Source organism: Trichoplusia ni, chromosome 17 (assembly GCF_003590095.1).
Source record: "Trichoplusia ni isolate ovarian cell line Hi5 chromosome 17, tn1, whole genome shotgun sequence".
Lineage (NCBI taxonomy): Eukaryota > Metazoa > Arthropoda > Insecta > Lepidoptera > Noctuidae > Trichoplusia > Trichoplusia ni.
Genome location: NC_039494.1, coordinates 4105625 through 4118131, shown reverse-complemented (window position 1 = coordinate 4118131; position 12507 = coordinate 4105625). Strand labels below are relative to the sequence as shown.

General features: G+C 37.4%; 2 protein-coding genes across 2 annotated transcripts; one reads left to right on the top strand and one right to left on the bottom strand.

Moving 5' to 3' along the window:
- Positions 1-8: 8 nt before the first annotated feature.
- Positions 9-6661, top strand: LOC113502385 (protein transport protein Sec61 subunit alpha). The gene is made up of 10 exons (XM_026883932.1): positions 9-168; positions 306-373; positions 619-684; positions 1023-1233; positions 2187-2348; positions 2967-3062; positions 3354-3520; positions 4127-4267; positions 4627-4875; positions 5624-6661. Exons 1-10 carry the CDS (start codon positions 162-164, stop codon positions 5885-5887), a joined length of 1431 nt encoding a protein of 476 aa, XP_026739733.1. The 5' UTR covers positions 9-161; the 3' UTR covers positions 5888-6661.
- A 109-nt stretch (positions 6662-6770) lies between these two features.
- LOC113502383 (midnolin homolog) lies at positions 6771-12501 on the bottom strand. Its single transcript, XM_026883930.1, has 5 exons — positions 11926-12501; positions 11717-11804; positions 10040-11547; positions 9655-9742; positions 6771-9541 (listed from the first exon to the last, which is right to left on the bottom strand). The coding sequence occupies exons 1-5, from the start codon at positions 12123-12125 to the stop codon at positions 9104-9106; spliced, it is 2322 nt and encodes a 773-aa protein (XP_026739731.1). The 5' UTR covers positions 12126-12501; the 3' UTR covers positions 6771-9103.
- Between the last annotated feature and the right edge of the window lie 6 nt (positions 12502-12507).

Genomic DNA, 12507 nt, shown 5'->3' with positions numbered 1-12507 from the left:
TGTGGACGTGTCATTCGCGGACGGCTCGTTGGCGGCGTTGCGCAGGCTCTTTCTCGCGAAAAGTCCTATTGGAGTGTTACTAATGAACAAAAGTTGAATGGTTTTAGCCGGATTGATCAGTTAATATTTTAGTTAGGGTAGTTAATTCGCAATAAATCAAAATGGGAAGTGAGTATCGTTAATATTTTTAATAAAAATAGTGTTAAACCTGCGGACACGTATATGCACATTTTCATGATTTTGTTCTAAATTTGTGTGTCCTGTGTTAAAAGTGTACTATATTTATGTAATTGTTTTGCTTGCAGTCAAATTCCTCGAAGTTATAAAGCCGTTCTGCAGTATATTGCCAGAAATTGCAAAGCCAGAAAGAAAGGTAAGAAATGGTTATATTTTGCTTACTTGATTAGTTTTTGCCTATTATTTTTGTTTGTAGTAGCTTCTATTTGTATCTTTGCATGATTTAGTGCATGTTGCACCCTACATACGTGTTAAAACGTAAGTGAAAGTGCATACCTAACCCTAATCTTGATGTATGTGGAATGGCTAACTGTACTTTTTGTACAACAATTTGGTGATGCTAATTTCGTGTCGATTTTAACTGAATGCTCTGTATTTCAGATCCAATTCCGAGAAAAAGTATTATGGACTGCAATCACACTATTTATTTTCTTAGTATGTTGTCAGGTAAGGGAAATATTTTATCATTTTTATTGTGATGTGGCCATATGCTACATAAGATAAAGTTGTGTTCTGTAGTCATTATAAGTTATTATGTGGTTTTATATTGAAGATACATACTACCTTTCACTTATAACCTCGTTTAATTTTTATAATTTATTTGATAAGTTGCGATTTTCAGTAATATCCACTGAACATCTGAAATATCTTATTGGAATATGAATATACTTAAACACACTACAATACACATTCCAAAAAACCTAGAAATTAGTTATACAGACATATGGTAACAAATCTTCATTCATAAAACTGAACAATCTCCTTTATTAACTCGTTACTTTCAGATCCCCCTATTCGGTATAATGTCATCAGACAGCGCAGATCCCTTCTACTGGATCCGTGTAATCTTGGCTTCAAATAGAGGAACACTCATGGAACTTGGCATATCCCCCATTGTAACATCAGGTCTTATCATGCAACTGTTAGCCGGTGCGAAAATCATAGAAGTAGGTGATACTCCTAAGGATAGAGCCTTATTCAATGGTGCACAGAAATGTAAGTATGATCACAAAACATTATTTAATCAAACCTTATTAATTTTCAAATAAAAACTTCTTGGGTCTGTATAACTTTGAACATGCATTTTTAAATTAGGAACAGTTGTGAAAGCATAGATAATTGTTTTTAGTATTCAATTTTTATTCAGGTATGTCTGTACATGTATTCTGCTGACATGTGTTAGTGACGCAGTTGTAACCTTTTTGGTATATTTGACTCTTTGTCTATGATTTTTGTGTCTGTTTATATTTACCAGTCTTCCAAACCTTGTTAACAGGGGCAGAATGCCAATTTCGTCCTAAATAGCAGTGCTAGGCAAAATGCCAATTTATATTTTTAACAATAAGTAAGATTTACTTTCTCATTAGAAATCTTTGGACAGATTGTGACATATTTTTATTTTTGAAATACTAAATCTCAATGTTTGTTGCTGTTTTCGTAAAAAAATTGACGCTCATTATTTTTAATTCCAGTAAACATTGTTAATTATCGAAATATACTAGATGAACCTCATTAGTTACTTCATTAAGATTCATTACTTAAAGTACCATAATTAAAATAATGAACTTTAAAATACTTAAAATCTTGTTCATAATATTACATTATTTATTGATGACATTCTTTTCTAATTAATAATTATGAACTTACCTTTATATCTTGATTTAATCACCATATTTTTTTGTTGAACCCCCTTAATTTCTAGAATTACATTATAAATACTTGTTTAGAAAAAACCACCACCAAAATTTAGAAATACAAAAAAAGTCCTCTTCTTTAAGATGATGACAAATTGTTAAATCAAATAAGAACTGTCAATATAACGGAAAAGCTAATGACGCCAAGTGTCGAACGGTCAATAAACCGTCACGAAACAACGTAGAACACGCCCATATTATCAACAAAAACTCTTCAAAAAAATGTTCTTCATGTCATAATTTTGTTGTCAACAGTATTTGGTATGGTGATCACTGTGGGTCAAGCCATCGTGTACGTCATGACCGGTATGTACGGCGAGCCCAGTGAAATTGGAGCTGGTGTCTGTCTCCTGATCATCATCCAACTGTTTGTGGCCGGTCTCATCGTCTTGCTGCTTGATGAGCTCCTGCAAAAAGGTCAGTATATGATGAAAAATAAAATAACTTAGATACGGATTTTTTTTCGGACTTTCGCAACCCTAGACATAGCGTATTTATTAAAAACCTATTTTTTTTAACTTTTCACTAAGATAGGTCTCATAAGCACATTTTAATTTATTCAATTTTTGCTGTAATAATTTACAGAAACCAGTTGTGTATATAGCTTATAACAGCTGTATTTTATAGCTATGGAAATGAAGAACAAATATATTGGAGATAGAATAAAGTTACAGATGTATATGTAACATTTCATACATTACTGAACTTCCTGTGAAGGCTACGAAAACCGGTTTTTTTCACCTTTCTCTTTTAAGTGAATTCGGCCTACCACTAACACAAGTACTTAAATCATTTTGAAAAATATCTATATGCAAGATTGATTCCCATTTATAGATCTCGATTCCATATAAAATTGCTTTTGCAACATCAGTTATATTTTTATCCATAATTACCTGTTTGGCACAGGATATGAACATAAAACGGAAGAGAACATGACATGTGTCCGACATTTAGAGAAATTATAGCACTAATATCGACAACTCTTCTTCGCAGTCATTAGGTTGTTACACATATTGATTAAGAGTATTCTTGTAGGTTACGGTCTCGGCTCCGGTATCTCCCTGTTCATCGCCACCAACATCTGCGAGACCATCGTGTGGAAGGCATTCTCCCCAGCTACCGTCAACACTGGTATGTACCCGTCTTTGTTCATTTTGTCTTTAGGCAAAGTATTAAGTACACAATTAAAAATATATTGGTATTTAATTGAATTAGACCTTCGCTTTCTCAAATAAGCGAAAATATTCTTAATTAGGTACAGGATGTACAATTAGGATCTTTGTCACCACATATGTTATGAGTCTACATTCAAGTGAAGCAGAACTCTACTGGTCTAATATCAGTACCGAAACTTCAAATCATGAGAGAATTAACTTGCTCTCACTCAGCAAGTTACCATATTTGATATGTCCGTGTGTATAGGTCGCGGTACCGAGTTCGAGGGCGCCGTGATCGCGCTGTTCCACCTGCTGGCCACGCGGCCCGACAAGGTGCGCGCTCTGCGTGAGGCCTTCTACCGCCAGAACCTGCCCAACCTCATGAACCTGCTCGCCACTGTGCTCGTCTTCGCTATAGTCATATACTTCCAGGTAACCTACCAAATCTTCAGATATATAAAAATTAATTGCTGTTCGTTAGTCTCGCTGAAACTCGAGAACGGCTGAGCCTATTTGACTTATTTTAGTCTTGAATATTCGTGATATTGAATATCGTCCTTAACCGGTGATAAAATACGGAAAACTTGCAAAAAGAATATATTTGTCTGCATTGTTACCATCGACTGTTAGGCGATACGTAGTTCGCCGAGACATCAGTTTTATGTAATTTCAGCAAATTATCTACAGTTTCAGTAACACAATCTGCACATTGCAATACGAATTTTGACGATTACCTACTGCAATATTATTTGCTTAAACTATTTATACACTACAGGAAAAAATGTAACAAATCAATTTATTAAATATCAACCTTTAATTTGAATGGTAAAACCAGACTGCAAATAAGTCGTATTTCCAAACTTGTTTAAAGAAATATAAATTATTATTCCAAAAAACCTACAAAAACAATACCTTAATACGTATTATATTAAGGTATTATTATTTCGAATTCCAATATGCATCACAGACTCTTCTTCAACATTACAAGGCACCTTTTACCAAGTGAGCAATGTATTAATGATTTATTTTCTCCCCCAGGGCTTCCGCGTGGACCTGCCCATCAAGTCCGCCCGTTACCGCGGCCAGTACTCTTCGTACCCCATCAAATTGTTCTACACTTCGAACATACCTATTATCCTTCAATCTGCGCTCGTTTCTAACCTCTACGTTATCTCACAGGTTTGTTGATTGTTTTTTTTCTTTCAGATTTTTATTTTTACAGACATATAAACTGGTGTATAATTTTAGTCAACTTCAGATAAGATAATGCTGATATTGTTTATCTGATCGCACGTGTTTGGAGTTAGGTTTTAATTTAAGTCTTACTGAATGAAAATTTGTCTAAGTCTCGAAATTACTGTTATTTATGGGTTTATTTTAATAAAATTGGTTTTATGGCAACACTGAAAGATAACTTATGAAATCACAATCTATCAATTAAAAAGTTACTTGAAAATTTGGAATATATGACAAACCAAAACGCTTAATTGGTATTACTACTGTTAAAGGAAAAAATCTAAGATCATACCATTCCATAGATGTTAGCCGTGAAGTTCAGCGGCAACTTCCTAGTGAACCTGCTGGGCGTGTGGGCGGACGTGGGCGGCGGCGGCCCCGCGCGCGCGTACCCCGTGGGCGGGCTGTGCTACTACTTCAGCCCGCCGGAGTCGCTCGCGCACATCGCGCACGACCCCGTGCACGCCGTACTCTACATCATCTTCATGTTGGGCTCCTGTGCCTTCTTCTCTAAGACCTGGATCGATGTCTCCGGTTCTTCTGCTAAGGATGTAAGTATTTCAATGTCTAGTATTTTCAACTCTCTCTCTCTCTATCACTCTCGCTGTTTCTATCAAGGGCGATATGTATTTTGGTAAATACGTAATAAAAAATTATCATCAGCGTCTATTCATTTTTTAAATTATCAAATAGACGTTCCATTCTTACCCAAGTAGCACAGAAAGAAAAAAATGAATTGAAAAAAATTTAAACAACATGGAGAACAAACACGTTCAACGTAAAATATTTCAGTCTTCCTTATAATATGACGTAATTGTGTACTACTTGTAACTATAGCAATGACGTCAAGACAACAATAAAACTAGTCGCGGAGTTTCATTTACACTTTTCTGTCAAGTTCCTTGACCTACAAATTATTCAACAAAGATTACAGATAGTATTAACGTCATTGCAAAACTAGTTCCAGCTCTTCGTAGAAACATTCTATCTGTATTTGAAGTTACTCTTTATTAAATCTGTGACGTGGAGATCAATGAACCGTGAACTTCAAGCAACGTAATATGCGCTGAAGGGGATTGCCAACTTTCCAATTAGTGAAAGCGTTCACGAAATTGTGTCGAAGATATAGCGCAATACTTTAAACTGTATTACGGTACGAATTTGATGAATGTCTTGAAATGGCACATTTTTATAATCAGATTAATACGACGATAGTTAGGAACTTGATTTTAAAATGGACTCTGTTATATATTTTTTTAAAGCATGTGATACAAGACTAAAAACGATGTCTGTCCGCAGGTGGCCAAGCAGCTGAAGGAGCAGCAGATGGTGATGCGCGGCCACCGCGACAACTCCATGATCCACGAGCTGAACCGTTACATCCCGACGGCGGCGGCCTTCGGCGGGCTCTGCATCGGCGCGCTGTCCGTGCTGGCCGACTTCCTCGGCGCCATCGGCTCAGGAACTGGTATCCTGCTGGCCGTGACCATCATCTACCAGTACTTCGAGATCTTCGTCAAGGAGCAGGCCGAGATGGGCGGCATGAGCACGCTGCTCTTCTAAAATCATAAGTCCTCGTGTGTGTCGCAGCGAGCGCTCCGCTCACCGTTTCTATTTCCTGGCCGCAGCGCTCTCTACGACGCCGTTGTAGTGTGCGTGACAACGCGTGTGTGGGTTATGTGCTAATTTATATAAATGAACTTTATAATAAAATAATTTACAAGTACAGACTTTGTTTTTGTAGACCCTAAGTACAGGATATATAATTGATTGTGGAACATTTTCATTACATATCTAGTAAGAATCACGAATAATTGAAAACGACTAATATTGTTACCTAAGTGTATTACGTACTGTTAACTTTGTACACGATAGTATTAGAATAGCTCTCATTAAACTACACAATCAGTCAAGTATACTTTACAACGAGTGTTTATTCAGTAACCTACAACATTGTCTAGATTTAAAGACTGAACAAATGATGTGAAGTAAAGACAAACACACCGACCGATATTGTTAATTGTCAGCGTATCGAAAACTTAGTGATTTTAATAGTAATTGTAACTAACTAATAATATAATTTAATATCCAACTTTGTTAAGAATATCTTACAAAACTTATATTTATTAAGTTCGTGTTGGATTATCTGTAATAATTTATGTATATTTTGTTATACTGTTATCGCAAGTATTAGACTCACGTATTGATTCTGTCTGCAAAATTATCAGAAGTAATATGTGATTAAGTTACTGTAATTATCTGGGTTCCTGTTCCTGCACATTATAATCCACAGAATCAGTAAAGTTCTTCGAATAAATTCATTTATATTGTTTTGGATATGATTATTTTTATTTGCGTATTTTTGTTGGAAAGCAAAAATATTTATAATTTTATTTCCTACGTTAATTTTGACATGGGGATTCCAGGCATAGATCAAAACAATACATTACTTTTGTTATGTAACTTTATTCTCCTTACTAGACATGCAAATACATGGACAAAAAAAACAATTTACGATTTTCCCTCAAAACCTTATAACAAAAACTCATCACGACTAAATTATACGGTAACAAAATGTATTTACAAAAACAATAGACCGAATAAGTTTGACGCCAAACATTACAAGTTGTCGAAAATAAAATTGAGATCTTAGGAACATGATTGGTAAGAGATCGAACAGAATATTCGAACTTGGAATAGTGCCATAAACATTTAAATTATGGAACTTAGTATACACGTATGGCACAACACTAAATACATTTATGTACCCTCTGAGGCACTCCAGTAGGAGAGAGCGATCACGACTGACGAGCGAATGTCTGTGCTGATGGTGAGGGTGGGAAACGATAATAGTGATCAATATGCAGTGGCCGACAGTTTCAACAGTCCTCAGTAAGCAATGTCAACATGTCGTTGCATAAATACTAATGCTTAATTTATTACTAGTCACAATTAAATACGGTGCGAAAAATGAAGCTAAATATGTTTGGGTGTAAAGTTACTTTTTTATGTCCTATTAGCTATATGCTTTTAGTTATAGGTCATACATAAAGGTCTCGAGTGTGACGCTGTCCAATCATGATCTCAACCCTGGCCTTCGTAAGGTAGGAACGTCGGTATATTAAGGAGGAAATATTGTTTTTGGAGACGTTAGTATGACAGCCTGGCCGGGATAGCATGGTCCCTTACCATCATGGGATTGAGGAAAACGTATTGTTTCACACTCTGGACTTCGATCGGAAGACTGGTCGTACATCACTACCCAAAAGATGTTCAATATTTATCTTGATGTCTTTGTTACGAGACGTGAGACTGTAGGAAATAAACAAATTCAGTGTTTCTAGTTCATTTACTGTCCTCTTTGGTCTCACATCGTGTACCCGCAAGATACGAACTCAAATGGGCAACTCAATGTCAACTTAAATAAATAACATACTTTGATTTTTATTATTTATACACAAATATTTTCGTACCTGCCATATTGTTTATTATATTGGGTCTCTAGTTATAACTACTAAATAGTATTCACAGAGATATTACACAATAAACCCCTAAATTATGTCTAGGCAATAGAAAGTTAACTTTTTTTTTATAAAATCGATGGAATATATAAAAAGCACTTGACCGCTACTAAAACTTTTGCATAATAATGTATGTACAAAGCTAGTTCTAGTGTTGCTATGATCGTAAATTTGTGATCGTTCAAAGTTATATATTGCATTTTACATGGATTGGTATCCTTTACATAATATATTAATAGTTCGTGTAAACCAAAAAATTACATATAAAAATACAACAAAACTAAACGAAACATGTAATGCAGGAAACATTTTTATTATCTTCAACAACATATCCGTGAAAGGAGAAAAGGAAAACAAAGAAAAAATAACTATAAGAATAACAGTGCCAATTATTAACTAAAAAAAGTGGGATATAGATCACTTGTACTAAATTTATACAGTTTTCTAGGATGGATTAATAAAAAGTGTTAGTTTCTAATAAACCCCGTATGTTGAATATCAATCAATAGTGATTTTCAAAAAATTAAACTAGGTACACAAGTGTCTAAAACTTCGAACCAATAAAATATAATCTAAAATATAACAACAAAAATTAATTTGAAGCCGCGCCAGGCAAGTGTGTCGTGGACCTTAACTGGTTACATTAGTTAAGAACTAGTGATTTTGCTAATCAATCTTCATCATTTGTACACGCGTAAAATAGCACTTAAATATATGGGCATACTATCGAAACTTAGTTAAATGGTAATTTAGAATATGATCTGCGATTGTCTTACTTTTGAGTCAGCGCATACCTAAAACTTTGCTCATCCATCACTCTCGGAAAAATATCGTTTCGAACACAACATTTGCGAGGCAAGAGTGAACGTTTCGCAAATTATTCGAGAGTCACTCGTGAGACAATAAACTATTAGCATAAATTCGCATTTTGTATATTTTGAAAACATTAGTCCACATTTGAAATGCACACGCGTAACACAAATCTTGAAACACTTCATTGTCATAGCGCATTGAGAAAGGTTTAGGTACGCGCGGTCGACACGGAACACTAATAACACAAAGATAACGTTACAATTTGTTAGTTATCACGTCCCCAATGCGGTCGAAACACATCCCGTGCATACCATTAAACTATAAGATACCTTTTATGTGGCGACTGAAGTCATTAGTAATTTCCATACAAAAGCAAGACAAGATGGCGGAGTACAGTTACAAACCTAGAAGCGCGGATAATAATTTACGCGGATCGAGTTGGATGTTAGGCAACTGTTTCTATTTCTTCCTGTAAGACCGGCGCTTGTTCAGGCGACGCTAACGTTTTGGAAGGCGAGTTGGTATAAGGCAGCGTCTTTAGTTTCCTCGCTTCGCGCCTCTGTTTCTTTTGCTGCATGACAAGCCTCAGTTGCTCGAGCTTACATTTAGTTTTGGAGTTCTCCAAGGCTAAGGTTTTAGCAGTATCACATTTCTTGCATATCTCGCCGGAGGTGTTCCCGACGCAGGCGCCGCACAGCGTGGGCTCGAGGCGGCGGCAGCTGCAGCCGGCGCGCTCGGCGCAGCGCGCGGGCGCGGCCCCCGCGGGACTGCCGGGCGCGGCGGGCGCGGCCGGCCCCGCGGGACTGCCGCCCGGCTGCGCGCACTCCGCGCACGCGCCCGACTCCTCCGCCGCGAACGACGAGCACGAGGCACTCGTCTCCTTCTGGAAACACAATCGAATTGTTTTATTACACAGTAATCTCACTACGAATCACAATGTTTGCATTAAAATTAAGTTCTAACCAAGGTTAACTCGATTATTGGATATAAACATACCTGTGCTAAAGCGATGGGTGGCGTAGCACATAACAAGTCATTTAGTATATGAATTATTGTGGATATATCTCTCTTTGGTCGGCCGTATCTGAAACATACACCACACATAAATAATCTGAATTATGGGGTTCGAGATAAATAATATTAAAACTAACATTTTTGTGAGCACAGTCTATTTACTCAACTAACCTATCCCAAAATCACTATTAATTTGAATAAAATTATGCTATAGTCATTATGTAGAATATAGTCGCCATCTTTGATAGTAATTTGTGTCAGCACATGTGTAAATATGCAGTGACATACATTAACTAGGCTTGTATATATGACTGAATGTTTTCTTTGTTTTAAGTTGAAAGAAATTAAAATTGATTATTCTTCTCACCTATCTTGCAGGGCAGGGTTTAATGTACCAGAAAATGTCCCAGAATAAATTCCTTTGCCATGATGCTTCATGGACTCTATCACAGCTCCAGGTCCAATCTTTCTGCACACAGTCTCCTCAGCTGCCCTCAAATCAATCTTGTTGGTAAGGACCTCTTTAGACAGCTTCTTTAGTTTCTGAGTCAAGTTCTTGGATGCTTCTATAAGAGCTTTAGTATCCACAGGCGGTGTTGGTGATGCTCGTTGTGGCTTCTTTGGAGCATCTGGTGCTTTGAATACAACTTGCTTTGATGTAGATGGTGTGGCATTGTCGCTGCTCTGTCCATTACTTGGCTGCAGAATTAATTTCCTAGAGTTTGTTATGTAGGGCTCCGTCCTAGAGGTAGAAGGTTGGGATAGGTTCGTGTCTTGCCGGCTTTGCATCCTTTTCTTATGTTTGTTCACAACAGATTGCATGAAAGCCTTTTGTTTATTCTGCCCTATAGGATGTTTAAATTTGGAAGTCTTGTGGAGAAGGTATTGGAAGCGCTTATTTTTTAAAGGCTCATTTATACTTTGGAAAGAAGGAAGTGTGCCAGAATTAGCATCCTGACTGCCATGACTAGTAGTAGCCAAATTTGATATTTCCCTATCCATCATAGACTCATCTTGATCTTCAAACAAGCCTTTGTCAACAGCACTGTTAAAGAGATTCTCCATGGGGTATTCATCTATAGTACTCTCAGCAAGAAATGAACTTTGGTCTGTAAAGTTATCACTGTCATCACTGAGTGAGCTGTCGGGGGTGTGAGAGGATGTAGAAGGGCACTGCTTGTCAAGGATGGCACTTGTCGAAGGTATCACATCATTAGTACTCATTTTTAACAAATCTATCAAGTTACTTTTCACAGTATTTACAAGGGCAGTGTTATTCTCCTGAGTGGTAGTATCTATAGGACTGGACACCAGATTTGACAAGGATTTTATGGGGGATTGTTCATTTTCCATGGATTCATCAGAAGGTTCCATAAGAGTGTCGGTTGCATCATTTGATAAGTCATCAAGGTCTTCATGATTCGCAATTTTTTCATTATATTTATCATTTGCAGCCATTGACCGATACAAATCAAAACAGTTTTTTAGCATTTCAATGTCTTGCTTCTTTAGACCGCAGTGATGAGTTGGGTCAGTTGGAGGGATCACGTCAGTTAGATAAGTGTGATCTAAGGGCACAGGAGTACAGGTTGGTGGTGTTACTGTCTGAGGGCTGGCTGAATCCCTGCTCTCACATCTGGAGGAGCTAGCGGTCCGTAGTGGTGTTGCAGAGCTTTTTGTAGGTGTGGAAGTTCTCAAAGACCGGCAGCCACTGGAACCCGAGTTGAGGGTGGACAACTGCAGTTGTATCAGCATCATATGGTCACCTAACCTCATCGTCAAGTTCAGTGGAGATTTACCACTTAAGAAATCATTAACCTGAGTGTCATTTAAGGATTCTAATGCTTGCATCACCGAGTTTTCGGGCCTGTGACTCTGTAAAGGATAGAGAGATAAAATTAATGAAATAATGAATTAGTTAATAGAAGCACCAAGGGAATTAGTGATAAATGAGTATTGATTAGTTTGCGAGAGTTGTGAAACACGTGATTATCATGAGGTACTTGGGGGGTTTCGACACAGCGTGACGCACTCAGTCACTCACCAGCAAGCCTGTCTCGACGCTCGGCAGGAGGATCACCCGCGCACCATCCAGCACACCATTTTCTTCCAGCGTGCCGTCTCTCAGTTGTCTGCAAACACAAAACTCAACTTCAATACGCGAGTCAAATAACACTGATGCGTCATCGTATCGACATATTTCCGTGATATGTTTGACAATAGAAGCTTGGCGTCTCGACACAAAACGCTCACCTTTCGCGATGCAGCAAGCATATTCTATCTTTTGACACCTTTAGTTTCTTCGAAACCAACTTCTTGAGGTAATCCACTGTATTTTTACAGTTCAAACTGATGGAGAAATTACCACCCGTAGTAGTTTGTATATTCAGCGTTATGTCCGTAGTTTGGGGCGAGCCACACCCGTACACCTCTGTTCCCGTCGCGCGTTCCATAATTTCTTCATAAATTACACTAGAATTTGCTATATAACACTGTTCGAAGCACACACGAACTATCTTAAATTACACAGCTATTTTATTGCAGGATAGAAATAACAGGGTCACGCCAGACCCCCAGTTTTTTGATGTGGCCGTCGGTGTGACCAGTTTTCATTCGCGATATCCCGTTAATTTTTTTTTTACAACAGCTGATGCGAAGCGATGTCTACATGCGTTTTGTTTCACGTCTGGGTTTGATCAAAGTTACATTATTTTTAAACAGTATACTGTATTGGTGTTAGATATAGAAAACAGGCAAAGAGAAGGTAGCATACGCCTATAACATTGATCGAATAATGTGCGTTTTCCACTTAATAATGTAAGAGGATGTTGTCGG